Below are 27564 nucleotides of genomic sequence, written 5' to 3'. Positions count from 1 at the left end.
TGAGAATTTAATTCATAAAAATAGAAACAAAACAAGGGATTAAATTAGCGAAATGGAACAATTTATTATAGAAACAAAAACGAGTCAAAAGGATTTAGATCGCGATAATTTATGGAGTCGTAAATTTCCTTCAACACTATACACACACTATATGCTCTCATGTCAACTACATACGCATATCTTCATCAATCTCCATGTTGAACAGTCAATGATGATGAAATGATGAGCGGAACTTTTATCATACTTAATGGATAAACTCTTGATGATACATGTATCATATTTTTGTTTTTCATTGTATACGCTCAGTTAATGACGAATTCTAAACTATGTTGTCTTAGTTTGATTTTGCAACAAGTTGTTATGTAAATACTCTAGTCAAATCATTGTTGTCGATTATTGGTTATGCTATATATTCTTTTTTTATAATGTTTAATTTTAGTACGATTCCTCGTCATTAATTATAGTCCTTTTCTATCCCATTTTCTAATCCCTCGCTTTAGTCATGGTGTCCTGATTTATCTATCCTCTACATTACCTTCTTGATATTTCCATTATAAAGGTATGGATTTATTTCTTGAAGAAAAAATATGATGTATTTAATTCTTTTAGGAAGTGGAAAGCTCTTGTATAAATTGAAACATGATTAGAAATGAAGTGTCTGTGGTACGATAATGAAAGAGATTATGAACTCTGCGAGTTCAAATTGAGATTAGCTTGTTGTTGTTGTTGTTGTTTTTCATATGCAAATAGGTTGTTGTTTTTGTCCATGAAAAGAGGAGAAGGAGGAGGAAGACCAAGGATATTGAGCTATTCAAACTTGAACATTCTTCTAAAGAAAATCTAAATGGATTTTTTTGAAAATGAGCTATAATTGAGATTAGCACGTTTGGAAATTCTAATTTATTGTTAGCTCAGTGCCGGTATTTATGACGAACTTAGGGAGGTTGCAATGTTAAACTCATAAAAGCAATCTCAACACTGTCACATCAGAGTCAATCAAAGTTTGATATATGCAAACAATGAACATATAAATGCAACTTGAGCATACATCTCACTAATATACACACCATTCTACATACATACTGATGAGGAGTAATATGTGCAGAATAGGGAAAGGATACAGATCAGAGGAATCGACCCCATCAGCGGGACGAATATGACAGAAGAAGTATACCCATCAGAGAAACCATCCTCACCAGAGGAGTCAAGCTGGTCAGAAGAATCATTCTTACCAGAGGGATTTCACCCACCAGAGAAATCATTCTTCGTCAGAGAAGTCTACGTCACCAGAGAAATCATCTTCGTCAGAGAAGTCTACGTCACCAATTCTTCGTCAGAGAAGTCTACGTCACCAGAGAAATCATTCTTTGTCAGAGAAGTCTACGTCGCCAGAGAAGTCATCTTTGTCAGAGAAGTCATCTTCAACAACGGAGTCACCAGAAACGCGGGAAACCTCCCGCGTAAAGATGAAGTTCCTGATATGCCCTTCTATCACACCAAATGCATGCGCCAGCACCGATTTTACTATTTTACCCTTCCATGTACTCTATAAATAGGGCATGAGCTCGCGTCTTGTATTTACGCTATCATTCACTTTTGAATACAACAGTCATATTTTTTCTCTCGTGTTCAATTCTCCGATCGTTACTTTGCTCTTTCCGATCATCCATACTAGGTATAGTTTACATTTTTCGCTTGGTAGTTTAGGTGTTGGTTTCGTGAAACACCAACTAAGGTGTTGGTTTCGTGAAACACCACATACATAGGGTTGAAATTTATTGAGAATATCTATTTTTCGTAAAAAATGAGAATAACGTATCAGTCAATATAAATTGACGAATAAGCTAATTGTAATGCACGAATAGACGTATTTCGTTATTGTGGTGAAATTTTCGCTTCTCCAAGTCTGTCATAGGATTTGAATATCTCAAGTTCCAGAGTCATTTCTCATGTTTCATCTTATTTGACCATTCTCATTAGATCTCCCTCCCTCCCTCTCATAATGTTAATATTTAATTAACTTGTGCATTATTTTTTCACGCATTCTCTATTATCTAAATACTTAGCATTTTCCATGGAACCTCTCTCTCTCTCTCTCTCTCTATATATATATATATATATATATGGGCGCGCTCCAGTGAGATCCCATATTTTTCGTGAAACACTAGGACAATGAATAAGACATATAATACTAATGAACAAAACGTATATCTAATGAACAAGATGTATATACTGATGAAAAATAAAATTTAAAAAATTCGTAATGAATAAGACATATATACTGATGAACATGGCCGTATATACTGATGAATAACAAAATTTAAAATATTCTGCTCCCTCCAGGATTCGAACCCTGCGAAAAAAATCATCCTCCAGATACAATATCAGCCATAGGATTGATAAAATAAACGCACCAGATCGTGCCCTAGATCTCACTAAAATTAGGGGGTCTCATTGGAGCGGCCCCCTATATATATATATATATATATATATATATATATATGGAGAGGTTCAAATAAGAACCACTAATAAAATAAGAACGGAGAACCATTTTAAGCCATTCGATCATCAAGATCTACGGTGGATGCATCATCTTGGTGGATGAATGCAGGTGCTGGGTTCGAATCCTGAAGGGAGCAAAAAAATTATTTTTTTCGGATGCATTAAATTTAATAGCGGATGCATTAATTTGTATAGCAGATGCAGTAATTTTATTGGTTCTTATATTCTTACGATAATTGTGGTTCTCACTATAACCGCACCCTATATATATATATATATATACACACACACACACACACACACACATAGAAAAATGTTCAAATGAGAAGACTTAAAATAGGAACGAAAAGTCATTCTCAATGTCAATGCTATTAAACTTGATGAATAAATGCACCACCCAAGCGTACATAGTTTGGAACTAAATTCGAGAATGAAACAACTAGGGCGAGCATAGAAAGTTGTCTTTGAGACCGTGAAGGAGACACAAAAGTAAGGCCTTCATTTGATGAAATAGAATAGAGAATGCTCCTCAAATATTTTCTTGAGACCGACACATATACACTAATTTCTCTAAAGTGATTTAAAACTTGACCTATTGATTAGAATTGAAACCCTTACCAGTTAAGTTGGACTACATACATCATCAAAGTTGTCCTCGTATTACTCCTTTTAACAATTTGATGAAATGCAAAGTTGAGATAATGAATTTGACATATGGCTTCTGCAATTTGAGAACTCCCGATTACAGAATTGTGAACTAAACAATTATCAGTGAATCTGGCTCGAACGACAGGCTTAGATGACAGAAACATGCTTTTGATCTTACAATCATCTCAAAATTTTTGAAAATGCAAGCGAATTACCAATGCAAACACAATGCAGGAACCTGCGCATGCCGATAGTGAAAATGATTGACATTTTCTGATATGTTGAAACCAAATATTTGTTATCAAACAGTGTTGGGACAAGCTAATATGCAAGACTGAAATGAGATGGGACAAGCTAAAGGCAACTGAATAACGAGACAAGACACATTTCCTAAGATTTTCCTCTCTCAAGTCCTACCATTTCCATATGCATATCAAGAAACACGCAGCTACACTTACAATGATTCTTTGAATCCCTGCAATCACGAGCATTATATCAATGACTCAGAACACCAGGAAGAGAACCAGCCATCTGAAACACGATATACCCTTCTTTATAAATAATATCCTGAAAATGAAACAACAGGTCAGTGGCTAGCTCTGCAATTTGTTTGAATCAATGTATATGATAATAACTACCTTTATGTGACAACAAAGGTAGAATAAATCAATTATCCTCACCACTTTCAAACAGCAGTAACTGCCTTCCTCCTTCTTCTTCTTCTTCTTCTTACTAAGCGATTGCTGATACACAATGGTCCAAATATGATAAATTTCTCAGCGCTACAAACAAGCATTTTCAGCATCTGATTCAGTCATGGAGGGTTTACATGCTTGCTTTTGCTTAATATCTTAAGTCTCTGATTTGTCCAGATATATATCATCAGATTCTTGACAAATGGAACAGAATTCAATTTTTTTTAATTGGGGCCCCAGAGTTAAGAAAATTATCTATATGTTTCCAGAAAAGGGAATTTCTATCGCAATTCGAATTTACAGGCAGGAAAATTGACAGATTACCTGCACTATTGAAGAAGGCATTGTCCCAGGCTAGGCTTTTACTCAAGTCATGCCTTCTTTTTGATTGGTTTCTCTCAGGCAATTTGATGTTTGGGCCAGTGATCAGTCACATCATCAATGCCAATAATATTAACATCTCTTTTAGCATCAACAGTTTCTGAAATATTGCAAACTAACCAAATAAATTCAAAGAGAGCCAGTTTACCCTTGCTAGCAAATATTGCTACAAACACAAGCACAAAACGAACAACGTGTAGATTTAGACACTATAACAAACTATAAACGAGAAGGCACAATAATATTCTGAAGGTAGGACCTGATTCAACACGCTCAAGCAATTCATGGTGAGACTTTCCAAGTGTTATTGCTATCTTTGTGGAGAACTGAGACCTCGCCTTTCCAGCTACAGCTAGCAACTACATTCGGCAAGACAGGATGGAATACAACATCTATACATGCCTGCTCATATGCCTTAACCTTGCTTAGAAGTTTGGATGTTTTAGAATTATAAAAGTAGATACAACCATCGGAGGATCCAGAGGCCACCAAATTCCCATCCAAACTGAAATTGCACTTGATAGGGAAACCACAGACACCATGACCTTCGTATCTCTTGTACTTGTCAAGTTTAAATGGGGGTCTGGAAGAGAATATCGCTATGTAGTTTCCATGGGACTGGGCAATAAAATATGGCTCAAATGGGTGGCATCTGATAGAGGGGCATGTGTAAGCTTCCGCATAAACCTGGGAAGCGATAAATCAGTCGTTAGAACAACATTTTGAAATAGAAACATAATATTTAGCTGTAGTAAGGTTTAAAACATGAATTTCTGATGCATAATCCAGAACATTAATCAAGCTAAACAAAGTTCACTTAATTAAATAAAAAACTGATATAAAAATACTTCAATTTGAGATGCTCAAAGCTCCATACTCATAAGAATGCAAGACAATTCATTCAAATGCATGCACAACAAGCTGGGCAAAATACTCAAAGCATAAATTCTCCTAACTATGATAATGACGCGCAACTCAGTTGGTAAAATGCTTCTTCTCCAACCAATAGGTCGGGGGTTCGAGCCACCAAAGGGGGAAATGGAGAACCATTATTGATCCTCTTTTAAAAAAAATAATAAATAAATAAATTCTCCTAACTATCCTTTTTTTTTTATTATTCATCTCACGAGTACACAAGGCAGTGGCATGGTTAACACCATTTCTCATGCGAAATGGGACACTTTGAACTTTTCATCATTTTGGAAAGTTGAACTTCCATGTAACAGCTAAGATGTTGTTTTCTGTTTTTCTTTTTCTTTTTTTCCTTTTTAACGAGAGAGAGAAATAAAAGTAAAAAGGAAAACTCTGACCCTTGGATGTTGTTATATTGATGGCATAGTACAATATGATAGCGCATTCTCATTTCATGAGTATGATCCACTCCAAAGCAATGAATCCACAACACTAAAATATTACCTGATTGGATAAAGGAACTTGTCGTGAAACATCCCAAACTATAATTGAATTTTCACTAATGTTGCTTTTAGACACATCACTTGAGGTTATTAAGTGCATTCCATCAACAGTGAATTCTACATCAAGGATTGGTCCAAGACTGCGGACATATTCATGGACCACTGTGCCAGTCCGAATATCCCACAGTTTGAGGTGACCTTTTGATCCTCCAGAGATGAAAAGGTCATAGTTGTTTGGAGAAAATCTTACAACTTCTACTACTTGATCCTCCTTAAAAACCTTAATCTCCATTCCCTTTTCAACATCAACCAATCTGGATGTGCAATCATAACCACAAGAGAGCACAGATAATCCCAGCTGAGACCATTTCACATCTTTCACTGCTGCATGATGATAGTCATACGTACATGCTCGTTTCTGACTTCCACTCCATACATTCCATATGCTCACAGTGTGATCCATTCCCGCAGATGCAAGAAGATGAGCTGGTAAGTAACATCATAAAACAAATATTAGAAATTCATAGCATGAAAACTCGAGTTTAGTCGTTTCAATAGGTCAAGCAGATAAACGTGGAAGAGACTAAACTTTGATACAGCATTTTGTCACGAAGGATAATCAAACCTCAACCAGAACTAGCAATCAATACATAAAAAAAAATTGCAACTTGTAAATGGCCCCTCAAACAAATGTAGGCTAAAAAGTTCTCTAACATAAAAGAAATATACTTCATGACTCACTACAGTAAGTGATCAAAGATGCATCATCAGCTGGATACTACATCCTTGAGGCTTTCTTGCTGAAGAACTATCTTAAGTATATCTCAACAAAACACATTTAAAGCCAGAAGTATCATAAACGACATTTATCAATGCAGAATGAAAAGAGAACAGGCTTTATAATGCTAGAACATAGAGCCACACCAAAGAATGAAGCCCCCCTGAAGTAATAATAAGATTAGCCATGGCAATACAATATACTAGTATGGATGTTATTAATACAAGATTCAGCTACATTTGATTTGCATGACATATCATTAACTCTTTGCATAACTTTCAAGAAACAGCACCATTCAGCAGCTTCACGCGAGACATAAATACAATGAAGTGTGTTGCTATATACCGATATGAGCATTTGAAAGTAATATTTGAAGACAACAGTGACAAATTACCATGAGCTGTAGACCACTGCACCGCATTAACAGAGCTCGTGTGCCCATTTAGAGCAGCAGAAAGAGACACTGGATTTTGGCTGGCCTTTGTACGACGCTGCAATGTTGTCAAAATAGCAAGTGGTACATCGGAAACAGAAATGCTTCCCTTTACTGCACAATTTAAGCTTTGAAGTCAATCACAAAACAACTTCACATGTTCTTCAATTTAATTATGCTTTGGTTTTTGAATAAAAAAGGGACTTTTCAAAGTCGTTAAAAACATTCAATTTACTCAGAGTTTAATCAAGTTCAATGAGGGCGAGAATTGCCTGGTGAAGGTGCTACATAATTCTGATTCCCGGCGGTTGGTTTAGGTTCCAAGGCGGCTGCTCTTTGCCGCTTAGATATGTATCGTCCAGGAATGGGGGCTTCTGCATGGTGACTCGGCAGGAGAGACGCGGCCATCTGCATCTGATTCGCCGATAATGTTCCGGATCTGAGGCGTTTGGGAGGAGGCGGCAATGGACACCATTGCTCTAGTACTCCACCACCACCATCTTGCCTACCAGTACTGCCATCCTCATCCGAGTCGGAAGCAGTTGCGTATGCTTTGTTGAGAAGATCCATTTTAGTGCGGGCTTTAATTTTGAGACTAGTTTTAAAAAACGAAAAAAAAACGCCGCTTCAAAGCGGTTCGGCAGAATCCCGTTCCTCATGCGCCGTTTATCCCCCTCCCCCCTGAACGTGCGCCTCCGTCTCGCCTCTACACCATGTCAAATTTATGAGTTTTCTTACCTAATTGAGTATGTATGGGCTGCGAAAATTCATGGGCTTCATGAAATTTAGCCCTAAATTGAATGGGCTTTTACAATTTAGGAGTAATTAGTATTTGGGTAATTATATTCATAGCCCATGTTTTACTCAGTATAGCCTCCCATCTAAAATCTAAAATAATAATAATAAATAATTATGAATTTACTATTTTATCCATAGCCCCCAAATAATATATGTACTAGTAATTTTTATTCTTCTATATGCAATCCTCTTCGCAGCCCCAAGTGAGCAAGTCTTGCACCATTACGCAACTTTTATGAAAATGCAAAGAATCAGATGCTAAACTTCTATTGTTTCTGGTGAACATCCGCTCATTTACGTCATATTGGAGAATGGAGTCTGGAATTACTACCTTCTAAATTCACTTTAGCCAAAATAATTCATAAAAAAATAGGAAAATAAATAAATAAAACACACACACACTCACAAACCACATGGACACATACGAAGCTACTCAAGTAGTGATGCCCAGGATCCAAAGCTTCGATCCAGAAAGCGCCTCCAAAATCATGGGTTACATACAAATTCAGGATTAGAGTAATACAGAGATCATACACTTAGCATTTGTTTTCGATTCTATTCTGCTTTCCTATACATAGACCAAGCAAAGACTTGCTGGGGAATTATCTCTTCTTCAAAGCCTTTCTCCTTTCCCAATATCTTGTTTCCCAAAAATGGCTTCTACTCCAGCAACCCCTTTCCATCGCGGAGCAGCCCCATCCTGACCCTCAGCCTCAACCCTAGCCTGAGGCCCTCTGCTGCTGCGCGCACAAGGGTTGTAGTGTCGCCTCTAACAACAACAGCTCGGTCGCATCAAGCTTCAATTTGTACGGTAGCGGCGACAGGAGCGAGTTGCCGTTTCTGAATGACTCGGCGGTGGATCCGTGATGAGCCTAAGCGGAGGAGTGATTCTTGGGGGCTATAGATTATATTGTATGATGTTACAATTATATGATAATTTGGGGGTTATAGATTATAGATTTTAAATTTTGAATAGGTTATAAGGGTATAATAGTAAAGTTATAATTATTTTTATTATTTTTAAAATAAGGGGCTATAGTGAGAAAATTGGGGGTTGTGTTTAAAATTACCCTTAGTATTTTAATTAGAGAAAAAAGTTACAAAAAAAAAAAAAACCTAGGATTCTCTACGCTCACGCACGCACCCACCCAAGCTCTCCATCTCCTCCTCTCCTGTCCTCTCCATCTCTTGGCCTTGCCCTTCGCCATCTCAGATTCTCAGTTGAGGAGCAGACAGACGGCAACAACAGAACAAAGCATATAGCAGCAGTTAAGATTTTAAAGATTTATTAGTAGTTAAGATAGCAGAACAAAGACTTTCGACTTTAATAGCAGAACTTATTAGTAGTTAAGATAGCAGAACAAAGCTGAGAGCAGCAGTTAAGATTTTCGACTTTAATTTAAGATTTAAAAAACTTATTAGTAGTTAAGAAGTTTTGTGTTTTGGAATAATTGTTATGTTTTTAAGTGTTTTGGAATATTTGCTATGTTTTTATGTGTTTTATGATATTAGGTATGATTTATGTGTGTTTATGAATTCCGTTTTTTTTATCCGCCTCACTCCATTTCGAAACTTACGCCTCGTGAGGCAGACGAAAAACGTTTCGCCTCACAAAACGAACCTATCTAGCTGTATGTGGTTAATGCTCAAGACCTGAGGTCCTGAATTCGAGAGACCGTCGTCGTTAGGGGTGGTATTTGCTCCGGTTCGGTTATAACCAAACCGGAAAACCGGTTAACCGGAACTGAATTGTGGAGTTTTACCTAACCGATAACCGAATCCGGTTAACCGTAAATAACCGGTTTTTTCAATTTAAAAAAAAAATTGCACTTCAATTGCTAGTAAAGATATTCGAAGTTGCTGCTGTACCTGTACTTCGATTTTTTCACTCAACAAAAAATACTACAAATATTTGGAGCACAAACCTAGTACTAATATACTTATTATGAAAATGAAGCAAGAAAGAAAGTCTGCTCAGCCAGAAAATGAAAAATACAAAAAAGATAATGAAATGCATAAAAATCCTTTTGCAGACCAAACTAACTTGTTGCTATGGGGATTGCATGCGAAAGAATCAGCCATCCTTCTTAAAAAAATAAATTAGTATAGTTCTAACTACATATACCGATTTTTGCAAGGAATAAAGCTAGAAGAAGGGCATATGAGCAATTCTAACTACATATACCGATGAGATGTCTAAGGAACAATTCGAATCAAATATGAGCAACTGACTAAAATGAGAGATTTTTAAACAGAGTATCGCAGCATTCCTTCCAGACAACAATCGAATGAATAATCCAAACAATCTCAATCAAGAATTGCTACCATCTAAAACAACAATGGCCCGACAAAAATCAGGAAAACAGAATGAGAGTGTCATACGGACCTTCAATTTACAAAAATCGGGAAAACAGACGAGCAAAGGCCAAAGGGACTGGTGTCTGGGTCGCCGCCGGAGCTCAGACTCGGAGGCGAGCTGTAGTGACCCGCTCTTTTATATATTTTAAATCCAGTAATGAGTGTGTATTTTTGTTCATCAGTGAATGAAAACGGATATTATTCTGATATGAATTCAGCTTATGATCCTGAATTTATATTGTTAAAGCAGTCAATGATATTATTTCAGAGTTATAACTGACTTAGCAAAGTCACGTTATTTAATTAAGCGAGATGGAATATGATTTTATTTTTACTCAGGTCGTGAATTATTTCCGACTCAAGAAGTTAATTAAATCTGCGGATTTAATTTAAATATCAAGACAACGAACAAATTAAATCTACGGATTTAATTTAGATTCATTTTATAACTTATCGATTTTAGCGAGATATCACATGTCGAAATCGAGATTTATTTAAATAAACAGTACAAGCAAATATGAGCACGTGATTCACTTTACAGTTACAGAATCACCGAGTCAGAGAAAATACATCAATAATTCTCCTCTACAATTTTTTTTTCCTTTCTTTTTCTTCTCTTTTTCTTTCCATTAAACTTTGTTCCCCAACTTCTATACACCACTATCATTATGTTTTTCTTTCTTTTTCCCCCACCACTACACTCAAGTCTTCACCAATGAATTATTAGTATCAACCCCAGCCAACAAACAGCTCTCAATCTCACTTCATTTCACCGAAAAAAATATCGAAGAGCAGCCCCAATTCATTCTGCTAAGATCTCAAGGTAAGGCTTGGCCTCAATATTTATCTCTTTTCATCAAGTTCACCTGCATTAACAGAAGACCAATTCATTTCAGTCATTTCACAAGCTATTCGAACTTCAACAGCCACCCATCAGCTCGAAAACATTCAAGGTATTCTACTATCTTGAATATCCAATTCAGTTCACATCCATGCTTAGCATAATCACAGTTCATTCAACAACAACAATACTCAAGGTATTTATGATATCCCAGACATTCATCCAGTCCACATTCATACCAATAACATGACAAGGGCTATTTGATAAGAAAACCTTTCCATATATGATAGACAATAGCTAAAGCACAAGTTCCGTAACAGAGCATAGACCAACTCAAGAAGAATCACATTGATGTAGCTAAAACAAAGACATCTCACACTCTATAAGGCAGAACACCAATCACTATACTTGTATGTAAGAACTCAAGGGACTCAACATACTAAGCACAACAAGGAAAATCAAGCTTTACAATAGAGTAGATGGGGACTTAGCTTTTAGAAATGAGGGGCGCTGCTCTGCTTAGTCAAGCCGAGATACGATATCTGGGCGGCAACTCGCGGGGACAGCAGCGTCGGCGGCGTCGAGGGGTGAAAGGCAGACGACTCCCGACCTCGGCGATGGCTCTCGCCGATTCTGGAGTGCAGCGGCACGGCGAAGCCGAAGATTCCAGTGGTAGCAGCGGCGTCGGGGCTCGGAGAATCGACGGAGACAGCAGACTTTCGACGGTGAAGTCCGAGAACGACAACAGCAGCAGGCAGCTTAGCTGCTGCCCGTCGATCCAGAGAGAGAAAAGGGGGCTGGACGGCGGCTGGACAGGGGGCTGGACGGCGGCTGGATGCGAAGCTGGTGCGACGGGAGAGACCGGAATACGGCAGCGTCGCCGGCAATTTCAGGCGAGAAAAGGGGCTAACAGGTCGCGTCTTATCTTAGTGAGTTAGGGCTCGACGTCGAAGAGGAAATTGAGGACGGGAGTTGGACGGCGCCGCTCCCAGCCGACGACCGCTCGCCGGATTCCGAACGAAGGAGCAGCAGCGGCGATTTCCCAGAAATCTAGGGCACGATTCTGGGCCCGGAGTGGAGGGCGAGACGACGATGGTCGCCGGATTTCGGAGCTGCAGCGGCGGGCTCCTCAGTGGAGAACAAAGCGAGAGAGAGGGGGGCGTTAATTCTCGACTGATGTTTGGGGAAGAAGGAGTGCTCGACTGATGCTTGAGAGAGGGGAGAGAGGCGACTGATTTGGGAATGAGAGAGAGAACCGAGAGTGTTATGGAGATGGGCTACTATTTTTTTTTATTGGGCTTCTTTCATTTATGTTAAATTGGGCTCTTATTTTAATTGGGCTGGCTTATTTATTAATATTGGGCCTCTGATTTTATTTAAATGGCCGATTTTAATTACTGATTGGGCCTCCGATTTTAATTATATGGGCTTTGATTTAATTGTTGTTTTGATTTGTATGGGCTTCATTTAATTGAGTTGGACTTTATTAATTGGGCCATTTCATTGGGCCGGAGTTTATTTAATTATGTTGGACTCCTTATTTGGGCTTCGTTTCAGTGGGCCAATTTTATTTTAAATTATAGTGGGCTTGAGTTGGGCCGAAAATTTGGGCCTTTATTTTATTTTCTTTGGGCTTCATAATTATTTATTTTTGGGCCTTGTTGTATTTATTATAATTGGACCTAATTCAATTATTTTGCTTGGGCTTTAGTTTAATTCATTGGGCCTAATTTAATTAATTCATTGGGCTTTGTTATTTTATTCCGATTGGGCCTCCTAATTATTTTCTTTAGGCCTTGGTTATTTATTCAACTGGGCCCTAAATTTTTTTTAATTACTTGAGTCCATGAATTACTCCAACTAAACTTTTCAATTTAATTATTGGAATGCCACGATTTATTTAAATCAAGCCCATATTTGTTTAATTAATTATTAGGCTGCCTTATGTTGAGCCTTTTAATTATTTAATCTTATAACATTACTATTCCTATTTATTAAGCCGAGAGATTTTATGAGATTATTCAGCGAATAAGCCGAATTAGTTATATCTTAGTAACGACCACGAAGGATGGATTTATTTAATTGGCGAATTAGAACACCCTAAGAGAACGGATTAATTTTTATTAATTATCCGGCTTCATGAGACGAGACTTAGCTTTTGTTTAAATCCAATAGCTTGGATTAACAATAGAAATTCCCTGATTATTATTTCAGAATAATAATTCATGCATAAGGATCATGCATAGTTAAATACACATTCTCATTTGATGATTTTATTCGAGCAAATATCTTATATATGTACATATATTCTCGTAATAAAGGTCAAGGGTGAGATTGACAATCTGTTGAGGAGCTTTTGTATCACAGAAAATCACTATCAGGTGGGCATTACTTTCGTATATATCAAATGAGTTTAAATGTTATGTTCAAGCAAGTTATTTCATGATTAAATTAATTGAAGATATTTCAAATTTTGTCTTGCCATAAAATATTTAAATTTCAGTATGATATCTATCTGATGTGACTTTTATCATGTAATCGAATTCGGGCTTGAGCAGTTGATAGCTATCCTGCCAGGGCTAGTGTACACCAGTGACCGTGAGTCATCTAGCGGGTTGGCCGGTCAAGTGACCGTGAGAGGTGGCCACCTCTCCGGCACAAAGTTCCAGATATGATAGATTACAAGAGAACTTAGACTGCAGTCGAACTTTAAGAATTACAAATGAATTTAGTAAGCTTGGGCCTTTTAGCGAAAAACTCCCTTGCTGTACTGTTTATTTTTGGCATGACAATTTACAGTTTTGAAGCATGTATTTTTATACTTAGGCATACGTGCCCACTGAGTACTTTTGTACTCAAGCCCTGCATATATTTCTAAATGTGCAGGTTGAGCAGCTGCCGATGTTGATGAAGTGACGAGCGGGATTCTTTTGTCTTATTATGTATTAATGAACTCTAGGGTTACATGTCTTCATACATGTAATCAGAACCTTATTCCGCTGCGTACTCAGAAGTTTTATGTTTATTTGGCTAAGTCAGAGATATCTGAACTTACTAGTTATTTGAGTCTATACGACTAAACTTCTGTTATATTATAAATATCCCTTTTGTTAAATGATGAAATGTGATTCTTCTTTGTTTAATTATCCCCTTTCTACCCCGTTTCTAATATCCCTCCATTAGTCACGGTTTCCCGGTTCAATTATCCTTAATTAGGATCGGTCGTGACAGAGTGGTATCAGAGCAGTTTATTTGCTCTGAACCCTAGAGTTAATAAATTTTTCTAGTATGATCACTAGTATGAAAGAGTCAGTCGGCAAAAGCTCAGCACTTCATCACATCGCTATGCTCAACAGAAAGGAATGCAACAGAAAGTTTTGAATGTTGAAGCTTATATTTCGCCTTGATGCAAATGTTGATTTTACTTATGCCTTTTTATGGAGATGTTACTCAATGAACTTAGATGCGCTAAGGATGCATGATCACTGTTATGAACACAACAATAGAAGGAATTTAGCAAGAACATTTTTGCTTTTCTCTGTAAATTGAGGCGATAAGTAAGTTACAAAGTTAGTGAACCAGATGAGAAATCAACAAACAAAATACAATGGGGAGTAAAGAAAAGTGTCACACACGAGATAGTGACACGGGCATAGATCTTCGTTCGGATTATTCACGCGAGGCGGATACCGAATCAACTATTGCCTTAATCAGAGTATAATGGGAACACTTTTCATAGTAATAAGAATACCCTACATAGTTTGGAAACTGCAACATAGCGGAGTTATCTCTTTTCAAAAACCTAGTTAGTACTAGTTGCAGCATATTTAAGACTTCACGAATTATATTCGAGTCTAGTGTTAGGCTATTATGATTATAATATCGTGGTTTGAATTTCGAGACCTCAAGTAGAATTATTACCTTACTGTTGTAGATATGTTTGAACCCTACTGTTTTTGCCACCTATTTTGATATTCGTGAGTTTGATTATGCGACCTTCATGTATAGATGGCGAGGATGCGCTTTACCAGACGACGGCCGTTGCGTCGAGATGCTAGTCCGGATACTATCAGGAACTCATATTTTACTTATCGCCGATGCCACGGTGATGACTTAGGCCAATTCTTGGCCGGCTTCCATCGACACTGGGTCGCTGCAAGAGACCATGGGATATCGGACTATGACGGGATGGAGCGGCTAATGGATTTGCTGCCATCAGAATGGCAAGGATGGGCGAGGATGATTTCCGCTCACTACATCACTCGTTCTGACAGGTCCTATGACTTGCATTATGACTTCTCTGGATTTACTGCTGAGATCCAGGCACAATTCACTCGTTGGGGAAATGCTCCTCGAGGGCCGTATATACGTCCGGGAGACCTTGCTCGAGTCGGAGTACCTTCGCCCGACGAACTATTGGACCCACTTCCGGAGCTGACTCCACCAGCAGCCCCTATCTTAGGGCAACCCAGGAGGCACGACGCTGAGGCAGGCCCCTCTAGGCCTCAAGCCTACAGAGATTTTCCACCTGGCACGGGTTCAGTGCCATTAGTCTGTGAGCCACCATTGTCATCGAGGCAGTTGAGCAAGGCAGAGATAGCAGCCGCTATGGTCAACGTTGACAGAGTCTTAGCCGATACCATGGATTTCCTCAATAGGGGAAAAGCCCCGGCCATGGACGACCGCCCAACTCTTCGAGTCACCTTGAAGATGATTCGCTCAGCCATCATTGGCCAGGCAGCAGGTGAAGGAGGGGGTGAGTCGCACCCATCTGGCGGAGAAACAGATGAAGACCCAGAGGAAGATCCGGAAGAGGATCCAGAGGAAGACAGCCATGCCCCGACCCAGGGATCTTGTACCCGATCTTCTTAGACCGGTTTATATATATATATATCTAATAGGATGATATTTAAATATTCCAGAAACATAGATTGTTCTGATGCTTTTGTATGCCATGTGTCGGCATAGACTTTTGACTAGTATTAGGACGGAGACGCGAAACCTTGGGACGTTCCGTGACTGAGTAGTTTTTGTAATGGCTCACTAGGTAGCCAGTTCATCATGTGTGGTACTTAGATAGATCTTTGAATCTAGATTTTATGATGATGTAAAGTCCTCATTGAGGCAATTTTCCCTATGTTATATATGGTGATCTTATTGGTTTTTCGCAACAAGTCGTTCCGCTATGTTTTATTTATATATTCGCGTAAGTTTTAGCAAGAGCAGAACTCGATGAGTTAAAGAGTAACTATAGAAATGATAGTATGACCTTATTGTTTTTTTTTTTTAATGCGCTGACAACTTGTGTTTAACCCAATAGAATGCCGCCAAAACGAGGACGACCAAGAGGAGGGGGCAGGATTCCCCGAAATGAAAGAAGAGGCCCAGAAACAGGGCCAGAACCAGAACCCGAAATAGTTCAACCACCTGTTCAGCCAGAACGACGGATTGAAGAATTATTCTTGCGGCAGAACCCACCTACCTTCAACGGGACAGGAGACCCGGCAGAAGCTGAAACTTGGGTTCGCGCTATTGAACGCATTTTCAACTTCCTGCGTTGCACCGACCAAGAACGTCTGACTTGTATGTCCTTTCAGTTGACTGGGTCAGCTGATTTCTGGTGGGAAGCACGGATGAAAACGATGACAGCAGAGCAGTTAGAAAACCTGACCTGGGAACAATTCAAAGCTGGTATATATGACAAGTATATACCCAAGAGCTACCGCAAGAAGAAGGAAGCTGAATTTTACAATCTAAAGCAAGGGAAGATGTCGGTAACTCAATATGACAGGATGTTCTGCGATATGTCTAGATATGCGCCGGAACAAGTGGACACAGATGAGAAGATGGCTGAAAAGTTTTGTGCCGGTCTGAGGCACGAGATTAGGATGGCCTTGGCAAGCCATGGAGGATTGTCTTACACTGAGTCGCTCAGCCGAGCGTTAGACATTGAGGCAGCCATGCCAGGAGAAAGACTTGCAACTGTACCTGCTCCAGCACCTCTACATGATCAAAATCATAATCAGAATTTCAAAGGGAAGAGGAGATGGGACAACAGTAACCCGAACCAAAGCGAGAAGAGGCCATGGCAGGGACGGGTCTTCCAGTCACAGGGCTATGGAGGTCAGAGTGCACCGAAACAGATGGGAAATAACCAACAGAGGGCCCCACATTGCCCCAAATGTAACAAAAATCATGTGGGAATCTGTAAGGCCGGCAGTGATAGTTGCTATATCTGTAACCAGAAGGGGCACTATGCAAACCGGTGCCCGAATAAGCAACATGGAACGAGTTCAAGGCCAAACCCACCTATCCAGGCTCCGCATCTGCGAGCAATCCAAGCTTTGCCGCAACCATACCCAAGGCAGCAACCACAGTATCAGCAGCCACAGCAGCACCAACAGCTACAGTACCAACCACAACCTCAACAACCGTATCAACAACAGGCCCGCCAACAACAACAGCGACAACAGAAACAACATGAAAAGCCTCGTCATGCTAGAGCCTATGCTATGAGGCAGAAGCAGCCCGAGAACAACCAGGGAAACCTGGCAGGTATGGGCATGCTACTCAATACTCCTGTTGTACTTCTATTTGATACGGGCGCATCGCATACTTTCATTTCAAGTACATGTGTTGATACATTAAAACTTAAAATGGAAAAAGCTGACCAGGAGTTGAGTATATCATCACCTATAGGAGGGATGACGACAGTAGATCATGTGTGCTTGAACCTAGAACTGAACATAGGGTCACACAAGATTGTAGTGAACAACTCTTATGTTATACCGATGGGAGATGTGGACATAATCCTAGGAATGGACTGGCTAGCCGAGAACTATGCCACCATCCTTTGTAACGAAAGACAGATATTGTTTCGACCCCCAGGAAGGGAGCCGTCACATTTCCACGGAATTAGTATGGGAAGAAGAAAGATGATCATCTCCGCCCTACAAGCAACGAAAATGATGAAGAAGGGATACCCAGCTTACCTCGTATACTTGCACGGAGAACTGGGTACTGAAAAGAGTATAGAAGATGTAGCAATTGTACGGGACTTTTCAGATGTATTTCCAGAGATTCTGCCAGGGCCACCACCGGACAGACCAATTGAGTTTACCATTGATTTGGAGCCCGGGGCAGCTCCCATTTCGAAGGCACCATACCGGATGGCTCCTAAAGAGTTGGAAGAACTCAAGATACAACTGCAAGAACTTTTGGAACTTGGATTCATTAGGCCAAGTGTATCACCTTGGGGTGCACCTGTACTTTTTGTGAAGAAAAAGGATGGCACATTGAGAATGTGCATAGACTATAGGGAACTGAACAAAGTGACACTGAAGAACAAATATCCTTTACCAAGGATAGATGACCTCTTCGACCAGCTCAAGGGAGCAAGCGTGTTCTCGAAGATTGATTTGCGGTCTGGTTATCACCAGCTGAAAATTCGACCAGAAGACGTACCTAAGACGGCATTTCGAACTAGGTATGGCCACTACGAATTTGTAGTTGTGCCATTCGGGCTAACTAATGCGCCAGCCGTATTCATGGACCTCATGAATCGAGTGTTCCATCCGTATTTAGACAAATTTGTCTTGGTATTCATAGATGACATCCTGATCTACTCGAAGAACGATAAAGACCATGAGGAACATCTGAGAATTGTTCTAGAAACGTTGAGGACAGAGCGCCTTTATGCCAAATTCAGCAAGTGTGAGTTTTGGCTCAGCGAAGTCACATTTTTAGGACATATTGTATCATCAGAAGGGATTAAAGTGGACCCTGAAAAAGTGCAAGCAGTGCGCGAATGGAAATCGCCTACTAACCCTAATGAGATAAGAAGTTTCTTAGGATTGGCAGGTTACTATAGGAGGTTTATGGAAGGATTTTCCAAAATTGCAAGGCCAATGACGCAACTACTCAGGAAGGGAATAAAATTTTCTTGGACAGAGGAGTGCGAGAAGAGCTTCCAAGAACTTAAGGAGAAGTTAACTACGGCACCAGTGTTAGCCGTCCCAACAGCTGATAAGGAATACATGATCTACACAGACGCGTCCAAAAATGGACTTGGTTGCGTGCTGATGCAAGAAGGAAGAGTGATAGCATATGCGTCACGACAGCTTAGGCCACATGAACTGAATTACCCGACTCATGATCTGGAGTTAGCTGCAGTGGTGCATGCGCTGAAGATTTGGAGGCACCACCTATATGGAGTTAGGTGTGAAATATTCACAGATCATAAAAGCCTGAAATACTTTTTCGAGCAAAAGGACCTCAACATGAGACAGAGGAGATGGCTCGAACTAGTGAAAGACTATGACTGCGGTATTAACTACCACCCAGGCAAGGCCAACGTAGTGGCTGATGCATTGAGTCGTAAGACCCAATCTAAATTGGGAGCTCTCATCACTCGAGAGACGGTGCTCATAAGGGAATTTAGCAAAATGAGCATAGAAGTGGTTAAACCACCAGGGACGATAGCAAGCGTTGTGGCAACAGTACCTAACTTGAGGAAGATGATCGTAGAAGCACAAAGAAAAGACGGGAAGATGGAAAAACTACGGGAAGCAGTAAGAAAAGGAGGCGTCAAGAATTATCAAGAAGCATCAGATAATGTTATCCTCTTTGAAGGAAGAATATGCATCCCCCACGATGATGAGCTTAAGGATAAAATCATGAGTGAGGCTCACGATACCCCTTATACTGCCCACCCAGGCAGTACTAAGATGTATCAGGACCTAAAGAAACACTTTTGGTGGGAAGGAATGAAGAGAGACATAGCGTCATTTGTGGAGAAATGCCTAGCATGCCAACAGGTGAAGGCCTTACATCAAAGGCCATATGGAAAACTACAACCGTTGGAAATTCCAGAATGGAAGTGGGAGCACATCGCAATGGATTTTGTGACCAGTTTGCCCAAAACAAAGAGAGGGAACACTGCCATTTGGGTAATAGTGGATCGACTCACAAAATGTGCTCATTTTATACCAATACCGATCACACATGGGTCAGACAAGCTAGCTCAGTTGTATGTTCGAGAGATTGTACGCTTACACGGTGTACCAGTGTCGATCACTTCAGACCGAGACTCAAAATTTACTTCTAGATTTTGGATGAGCTTACAGAAGGAGTTAGGCACGAGGTTAAATTTCAGCACCGCCTTCCACCCGCAGACAGATGGGCAGTCTGAAAGGACAATTCAGACCCTCGAAGATATGTTGAGAACAGTGGTGTTAGATAGAGGTGGAAGTTGGGAAGTAGTGCTGCCGTTGATTGAATTTGCCTATAATAACAGTTACCAGGCAACTATCGATATGGCACCATATGAGGCATTATATGGAAGAAAATGTAGATCACCGCTTTATTGGGATGAAGTGGGTGAGAGAAAAGTTTTAGGACCAGACTTGGTCAATGAGATGGTTGAGATAGTCCGCCAAATCAGAGGGCGAATAAAGGAGGCGCAAGATAGACAGAAATCTTACGCTGATGCACGCCGAACCGAATTACAGTTTGAAATAGGAGACAAGGTCTTCCTAAAGGTATCTCCTACCAAGGGGATAACTAGGTTTGGTGTCAAGGGAAAACTTAGGCCCCGATTCGTAGGACCTTATGAGATTTTGGAAAGAATAGGCTCAGTAGCCTATAGGTTGGCATTACCGCCAAGTTTTGGAAATGTTCACAATGTTTTCCACGTATCACAACTCAGAAAATACGTTTTCGATCCAAAGCACATAATCCACCAAGAAGAGATGATCCTTTGCCCAGACTTGAGTTATGAAGATAGACCAGAGGCCATTCTAGATCGAAAAGTACAACAACTCAGGAATAAGGCAATCACATCAGTGAAAGTCTTATGGAGACACCACGGATAAGAGGAAGCCACGTGGGAGCTTGAAGACAAAATGAAGGATAAATACCCCGAACTGTTTTAGAAGAAATATGCAAATTTCGGGACGAAATTTTTGTTAAGAGGGGTAGTATGTAGTGACCCGCTCTTTTATATATTTTAAATCCAGTAATGAGTGTGTATTTTTGTTCATCAGTGAATGAAAACGGATATTATTCTGATATGAATTCAGCTTATGATCCTGAATTTATATTGTTAAAGCAGTCAATGATATTATTTCAGAGTTATAACTGACTTAGCAAAGTCACGTTATTTAATTAAGCGAGATGGAATATGATTTTATTTTTACTCAGGTCGTGAATTATTTCCGACTCAAGAAGTTAATTAAATCTGCGGATTTAATTTAAATATCAAGACAACGAACAAATTAAATCTACGGATTTAATTTAGATTCATTTTATAACTTATCGATTTTAGCGAGATATCACATGTCGAAATCGAGATTTATTTAAATAAACAGTACAAGCAAATATGAGCACGTGATTCACTTTACAGTTACAGAATCACCGAGTCAGAGAAAATACATCAATAATTCTCCTCTACAATTTTTTTCCTTTCTTTTTCTTCTCTTTTTCTTTCCATTAAACTTTGTTCCCCAACTTCTATACACCACTATCATTATGTTTTTCTTTCTTTTTCCCCCACCACTACACTCAAGTCTTCACCAATGAATTATTAGTATCAACCCCAGCCAACAAACAGCTCTCAATCTCACTTCATTTCACCGAAAAAAATATCGAAGAGCAGCCCCAATTCATTCTGCTAAGATCTCAAGGTAAGGCTTGGCCTCAATATTTATCTCTTTTCATCAAGTTCACCTGCATTAACAGAAGACCAATTCATTTCAGTCATTTCACAAGCTATTCGAACTTCAACAGCCACCCATCAGCTCGAAAACATTCAAGGTATTCTACTATCTTGAATATCCAATTCAGTTCACATCCATGCTTAGCATAATCACAGTTCATTCAACAACAACAATACTCAAGGTATTTATGATATCCCAGACATTCATCCAGTCCACATTCATACCAATAACATGACAAGGGCTATTTGATAAGAAAACCTTTCCATATATGATAGACAATAGCTAAAGCACAAGTTCCGTAACAGAGCATAGACCAACTCAAGAAGAATCACATTGATGTAGCTAAAACAAAGACATCTCACACTCTATAAGGCAGAACACCAATCACTATACTTGTATGTAAGAACTCAAGGGACTCAACATACTAAGCACAACAAGGAAAATCAAGCTTTACAATAGAGTAGATGGGGACTTAGCTTTTAGAAATGAGGGGCGCTGCTCTGCTTAGTCAAGCCGAGATACGATATCTGGGCGGCAACTCGCGGGGACAGCAGCGTCGGCGGCGTCGAGGGGTGAAAGGCAGACGACTCCCGACCTCGGCGATGGCTCTCGCCGATTCTGGAGTGCAGCGGCACGGCGAAGCCGAAGATTCCAGTGGTAGCAGCGGCGTCGGGGCTCGGAGAATCGACGGAGACAGCAGACTTTCGACGGTGAAGTCCGAGAACGACAACAGCAGCAGGCAGCTTAGCTGCTGCCCGTCGATCCAGAGAGAGAAAAGGGGGCTGGACGGCGGCTGGACGGCGGCTGGATGCGAAGCTGGTGCGACGGGAGAGACCGGAATACGGCAGCGTCGCCGGCAATTTCAGGCGAGAAAAGGGGCTAACAGGTCGCGTCTTATCTTAGTGAGTTAGGGCTCGACGTCGAAGAGGAAATTGAGGACGGGAGTTGGACGGCGCCGCTCCCAGCCGACGACCGCTCGCCGGATTCCGAACGAAGGAGCAGCAGCGGCGATTTCCCAGAAATCTAGGGCACGATTCTGGGCCCGGAGTGGAGGGCGAGACGACGATGGTCGCCGGATTTCGGAGCTGCAGCGGCGGGCTCCTCAGTGGAGAACAAAGCGAGAGAGAGGGGGGCGTTAATTCTCGACTGATGTTTGGGGAAGAAGGAGTGCTCGACTGATGCTTGAGAGAGGGGAGAGAGGCGACTGATTTGGGAATGAGAGAGAGAACCGAGAGTGTTATGGAGATGGGCTACTATTTTTTTTTATTGGGCTTCTTTCATTTATGTTAAATTGGGCTCTTATTTTAATTGGGCTGGCTTATTTATTAATATTGGGCCTCTGATTTTATTTAAATGGCCGATTTTAATTACTGATTGGGCCTCCGATTTTAATTATATGGGCTTTGATTTAATTGTTGTTTTGATTTGTATGGGCTTCATTTAATTGAGTTGGACTTTATTAATTGGGCCATTTCATTGGGCCGGAGTTTATTTAATTATGTTGGACTCCTTATTTGGGCTTCGTTTCAGTGGGCCAATTTTATTTTAAATTATAGTGGGCTTGAGTTGGGCCGAAAATTTGGGCCTTTATTTTATTTTCTTTGGGCTTCATAATTATTTATTTTTGGGCCTTGTTGTATTTATTATAATTGGACCTAATTCAATTATTTTGCTTGGGCTTTAGTTTAATTCATTGGGCCTAATTTAATTAATTCATTGGGCTTTGTTATTTTATTCCGATTGGGCCTCCTAATTATTTTCTTTAGGCCTTGGTTATTTATTCAACTGGGCCCTAAATTTTTTTTAATTACTTGAGTCCATGAATTACTCCAACTAAACTTTTCAATTTAATTATTGGAATGCCACGATTTATTTAAATCAAGCCCATATTTGTTTAATTAATTATTAGGCTGCCTTATGTTGAGCCTTTTAATTATTTAATCTTATAACATTACTATTCCTATTTATTAAGCCGAGAGATTTTATGAGATTATTCAGCGAATAAGCCGAATTAGTTATATCTTAGTAACGACCACGAAGGATGGATTTATTTAATTGGCGAATTAGAACACCCTAAGAGAACGGATTAATTTTTATTAATTATCCGGCTTCATGAGACGAGACTTAGCTTTTGTTTAAATCCAATAGCTTGGATTAACAATAGAAATTCCCTGATTATTATTTCAGAATAATAATTCATGCATAAGGATCATGCATAGTTAAATACACATTCTCATTTGATGATTTTATTCGAGCAAATATCTTATATATGTACATATATTCTCGTAATAAAGGTCAAGGGTGAGATTGACAATCTGTTGAGGAGCTTTTGTATCACAGAAAATCACTATCAGGTGGGCATTACTTTCATATATATCAAATGAGTTTAAATGTTATGTTCAAGCAAGTTATTTCATGATTAAATTAATTGAAGATATTTCAAATTTTGTCTTGCCATAAAATATTTAAATTTCAGTATGATATCTATCTGATGTGACTTTTATCATGTAATCGAATTCGGGCTTGAGCAGTTGATAGCTATCCTGCCAGGGCTAGTGTACACCAGTGACCGTGAGTCATCTAGCGGGTTGGCCGGTCAAGTGACCGTGAGAGGTGGCCACCTCTCCGGCACAAAGTTCCAGATATGATAGATTACAAGAGAACTTAGACTGCAGTCGAACTTTAAGAATTACAAATGAATTTAGTAAGCTTGGGCCTTTTAGCGAAAAACTCCCTTGCTGTACTGTTTATTTTTGGCATGACAATTTACAGTTTTGAAGCATGTATTTTTATACTTAGGCATACGTGCCCACTGAGTACTTTTGTACTCAAGCCCTGCATATATTTCTAAATGTGCAGGTTGAGCAGCTGCCGATGTTGATGAAGTGACGAGCGGGATTCTTTTGTCTTATTATGTATTAATGAACTCTAGGGTTACATGTCTTCATACATGTAATCAGAACCTTATTCCGCTGCGTACTCAGAAGTTTTATGTTTATTTGGCTAAGTCAGAGATATCTGAACTTACTAGTTATTTGAGTCTATACGACTAAACTTCTGTTATATTATAAATATCCCTTTTGTTAAATGATGAAATGTGATTCTTCTTTGTTTAATTATCCCCTTTCTACCCCGCTTCTAATATCCCTCCATTAGTCACGGTTTCCCGGTTCAATTATCCTTAATTAGGATCGGTCGTGACACGAGCAAAGGCCCAAGGGACTGGGCGCAGGGGCGTAGCCAGGGGGGCTGAAGCCCCCTCCCAATTTTTTTTTTAATATATATAGATATATGTTTATATTATAAAAGAAATTTGTTTTACAAAAGTTGATTAGCTTGTTATATTTTTTCATTTATAATTAATTTAAGGATAATTGTGTTATTTAAAATTATATAATCTATAAAAATACTATACATTATTATCACTATTATGCTTATTTTTTAGTAATAGAAAATGCCTAAAATGGATGGAATGCCCAAAAAAAATTGTTTGCTATTATTACTATGCTTGTCTTTTATTATTATTGATTATAGCTTGTAATTTATTGAAAATATATAATTTATCAAAATATTGTTCCTTATTATTGTTAAAAAATGCCTAAAATGTACGAAATGACAAAAAAAAGTTTGTAATGTATTGAAATTAATTTTTAATATATTAAAACTATATAGTATATGAAAATGTTGTTCTTTATCATTACTATTATGCTTGTCTTTTAATAAAAAATGCTTTAAAAATACAGAATGTCCCAAAAAAAATTTGTAATGTATTGAAACTAATTTATTATATATTTAAATTATATAATCTATGAAAATGTTGTTCTTTATTATTACTATTATGCTTGTCTTTTAATAAAATAATGCGTTAAATATACGGAATGTTCAAAAAAAATTCTCTGGGGCTACCGCCCCCGAACCCCCGTGTAAGTTCAGCCCCCTCCCAAATTAATTCTTGGCTCCGCCACTGACTGGGTGTTGCGGTGGGTTAGCCGCCGCGAGTGGAAGAGGCGGAGACGCTCAACGACTCAAGCACGGAAGCCTGATGGGAAAGCGTGAGCGTGAGGGGGAGGCGCCGGTGGGAACTGGGAAGAGGCACCGTGTCGTGAAAGTGTGTGTGAATCTGAACTTGGTTAGGTTAGGAAAGGACCGGTTATTAATTATTAGAATATAATATATGTATTCATTATTCATTATTAGAATATACTATATACTCCCTTCTAAGGGTGGGGAAATATACCGAAAACTCGGTATATCGGTCATACTGTACCGAAAAATACCGTAAAATACTGAATTTAAGGTGTACCGGATTTTTCAATAAGGTATGATACCGTATCGAAGATTTACGGTAAGGTAAATGTATGAATTTTTCAGATACCGGGGTATACCGGCATATACCGATATTGAGGTATATACCAAAAAAATTAATAAATACCGTATTAAAGGTATATATCGAAATAAGGTATGATACCTTATTAATGGTATATCGATATATACCAGTAGTAAGGTATAATACCTTGTTCTGATATACCGCAATTGTCGGTATATACCGGTATATCGAAAATCGTAATATATACCGTATCAAAATCTATAGTTTTAAAATATATATTATATATTTTTATGTTTATATTTTTAAATATTGATAAATTTTATAAAATGATGTAAATAATCTATATTTTATGAATATATACAAGTACATGACTATAAATATCAACAAATGATACAAAAATAAACAAAATATAGTTCATATAGTTGTGATATAATATTCACCTTATAAATATAATCAAACGATAAAAAAATAAATAAAATATAATACATAAATTTATAACATGGTTATGATATAATATTCACCTTATGTGAGTTTTATAGTATAAAAACTAGAATGTAGATAATGCTTTATAAAATAGTTAAATCTTATTTTTATTTTAAAAAATAAGTTAAGTAAATTAAAATTTTCTTATTTAATTAATTTGTGAGTGGCCATAATGTAGTTGTTTAGCATTACTCATAATTATGTGGGACATAATAAATTTGGTGTAAATAATTAGTTGTCACGACCGCACTTGCTAAGGATAGCAAATTCGGGGAAACCGCGACTAAGGGAGGGAATTTAGGAGCGGGAGTAAGAAAGGGGCATATTCGGTTTCTTGATGACTCGACTTGTATAAGGAAAATAATTGAAATTAACTAGAATTTCAACGAAGGCCACAAGGGGACCGTACATAATATTATTCAAAGGGGTACTCAACGAGTTTGAGTACATTATTAAATAGTACATATTGTTTTGACAGATAACATAATGTCTTAGTAAAATCAGTGTTTGCAGCGGAATAATAATTTGAATATATGTATGAAGACATATACTCTACTCTGAGGTACTCATCCTAGATTGACAGAAGCTCCGCTTGCACACTACATCCTCGATCACAGCTCAACCTGCACATTTAAAAATACATGCAGGGCTAAGTACAAAAGTACTTAGTGGACACTTGCCGAAATTTACATACATGCATAATATTTTATTGTCAAGCCTTTCAACAGTAGTAATATACGAGGGTTTTCCTTTAAAGACTCGTATTTACCAAACATAATATCATTTCTTTCATCAATAACCCGCGCAGGTATTTTATATCATTAATCACCATATCAGTAACTCGTGCCGAGAGGGAGGCCTCCCTCTACGGACACTATGATCGGCCAACCCGCTAGATGACTCACGATCACAAGGTGTACACTAATTCCGAAGGGATTTGCGGTCCCATCCAGAATCCGAATTCGATTAACATCAGATAGACAATTAATAATAAAACATAAAGCATTTAGGCATTGACCATATCATTTAAATTCATAAGCATAAAGTCTTAACAATTCTAATATATAATTTTTAGTTTATACGTAGAAAGCCCACCTGAATAGCAGACTCACGGTTTAGCTCTAACTCTGGTGCTTGACCTTTAATCCGAGAAAATAAAATAAGATTCTAATTCTCGAAAAATCTCAATA

General features: G+C 38.8%; 1 protein-coding gene and 2 long non-coding RNA genes across 13 annotated transcripts; 2 read left to right on the top strand and 1 right to left on the bottom strand.

Annotated features, from left to right (window-relative positions):
- Nucleotides 1–3401: 3401 nt before the first annotated feature.
- LOC131014284 (uncharacterized) lies at nucleotides 3402–7589 on the bottom strand. Of its 11 annotated transcripts, none has more exons than XR_009098157.1 (7): nucleotides 7125–7589; nucleotides 6814–6966; nucleotides 5643–6127; nucleotides 4486–4913; nucleotides 4170–4341; nucleotides 3789–3932; nucleotides 3402–3717 (listed from the first exon to the last, which is right to left on the bottom strand). XR_009098157.1 is itself a non-coding variant. In XM_057942215.1 (5 exons), the coding sequence occupies exons 1-4, from the start codon at nucleotides 7420–7422 to the stop codon at nucleotides 4509–4511; spliced, it is 1341 nt and encodes a 446-aa protein (XP_057798198.1). In that variant the 5' UTR covers nucleotides 7423–7588; the 3' UTR covers nucleotides 3402–4326; nucleotides 4486–4508. The 11 variants fall into 11 exon arrangements, 2 of the variants coding, with proteins under 2 accessions (XP_057798198.1, XP_057798199.1); XR_009098158.1 differs by having other exon boundaries at nucleotides 3831–3932; XR_009098160.1 differs by having other exon boundaries at nucleotides 3831–3893.
- A 4596-nt stretch (nucleotides 7590–12185) lies between these two features.
- On the top strand, nucleotides 12186–13985 carry LOC131014283 (uncharacterized). Its single transcript, XR_009098151.1, has 2 exons — nucleotides 12186–13230; nucleotides 13736–13985. It is a non-coding gene; the product is annotated as an uncharacterized LOC131014283 (long non-coding RNA).
- An 8888-nt stretch (nucleotides 13986–22873) lies between these two features.
- LOC131014282 (uncharacterized) lies at nucleotides 22874–24673 on the top strand. Its single transcript, XR_009098150.1, has 2 exons — nucleotides 22874–23918; nucleotides 24424–24673. It is a non-coding gene; the product is annotated as an uncharacterized LOC131014282 (long non-coding RNA).
- Nucleotides 24674–27564: the final 2891 nt, after the last annotated feature.

This window comes from Salvia miltiorrhiza, chromosome 3, assembly GCF_028751815.1.
Source record: "Salvia miltiorrhiza cultivar Shanhuang (shh) chromosome 3, IMPLAD_Smil_shh, whole genome shotgun sequence".
NCBI lineage: Eukaryota > Viridiplantae > Streptophyta > Magnoliopsida > Lamiales > Lamiaceae > Salvia > Salvia miltiorrhiza.
Note: the sequence above shows the minus strand (reverse complement) of the source record. Positions and strands in the feature narration are given on the sequence as shown.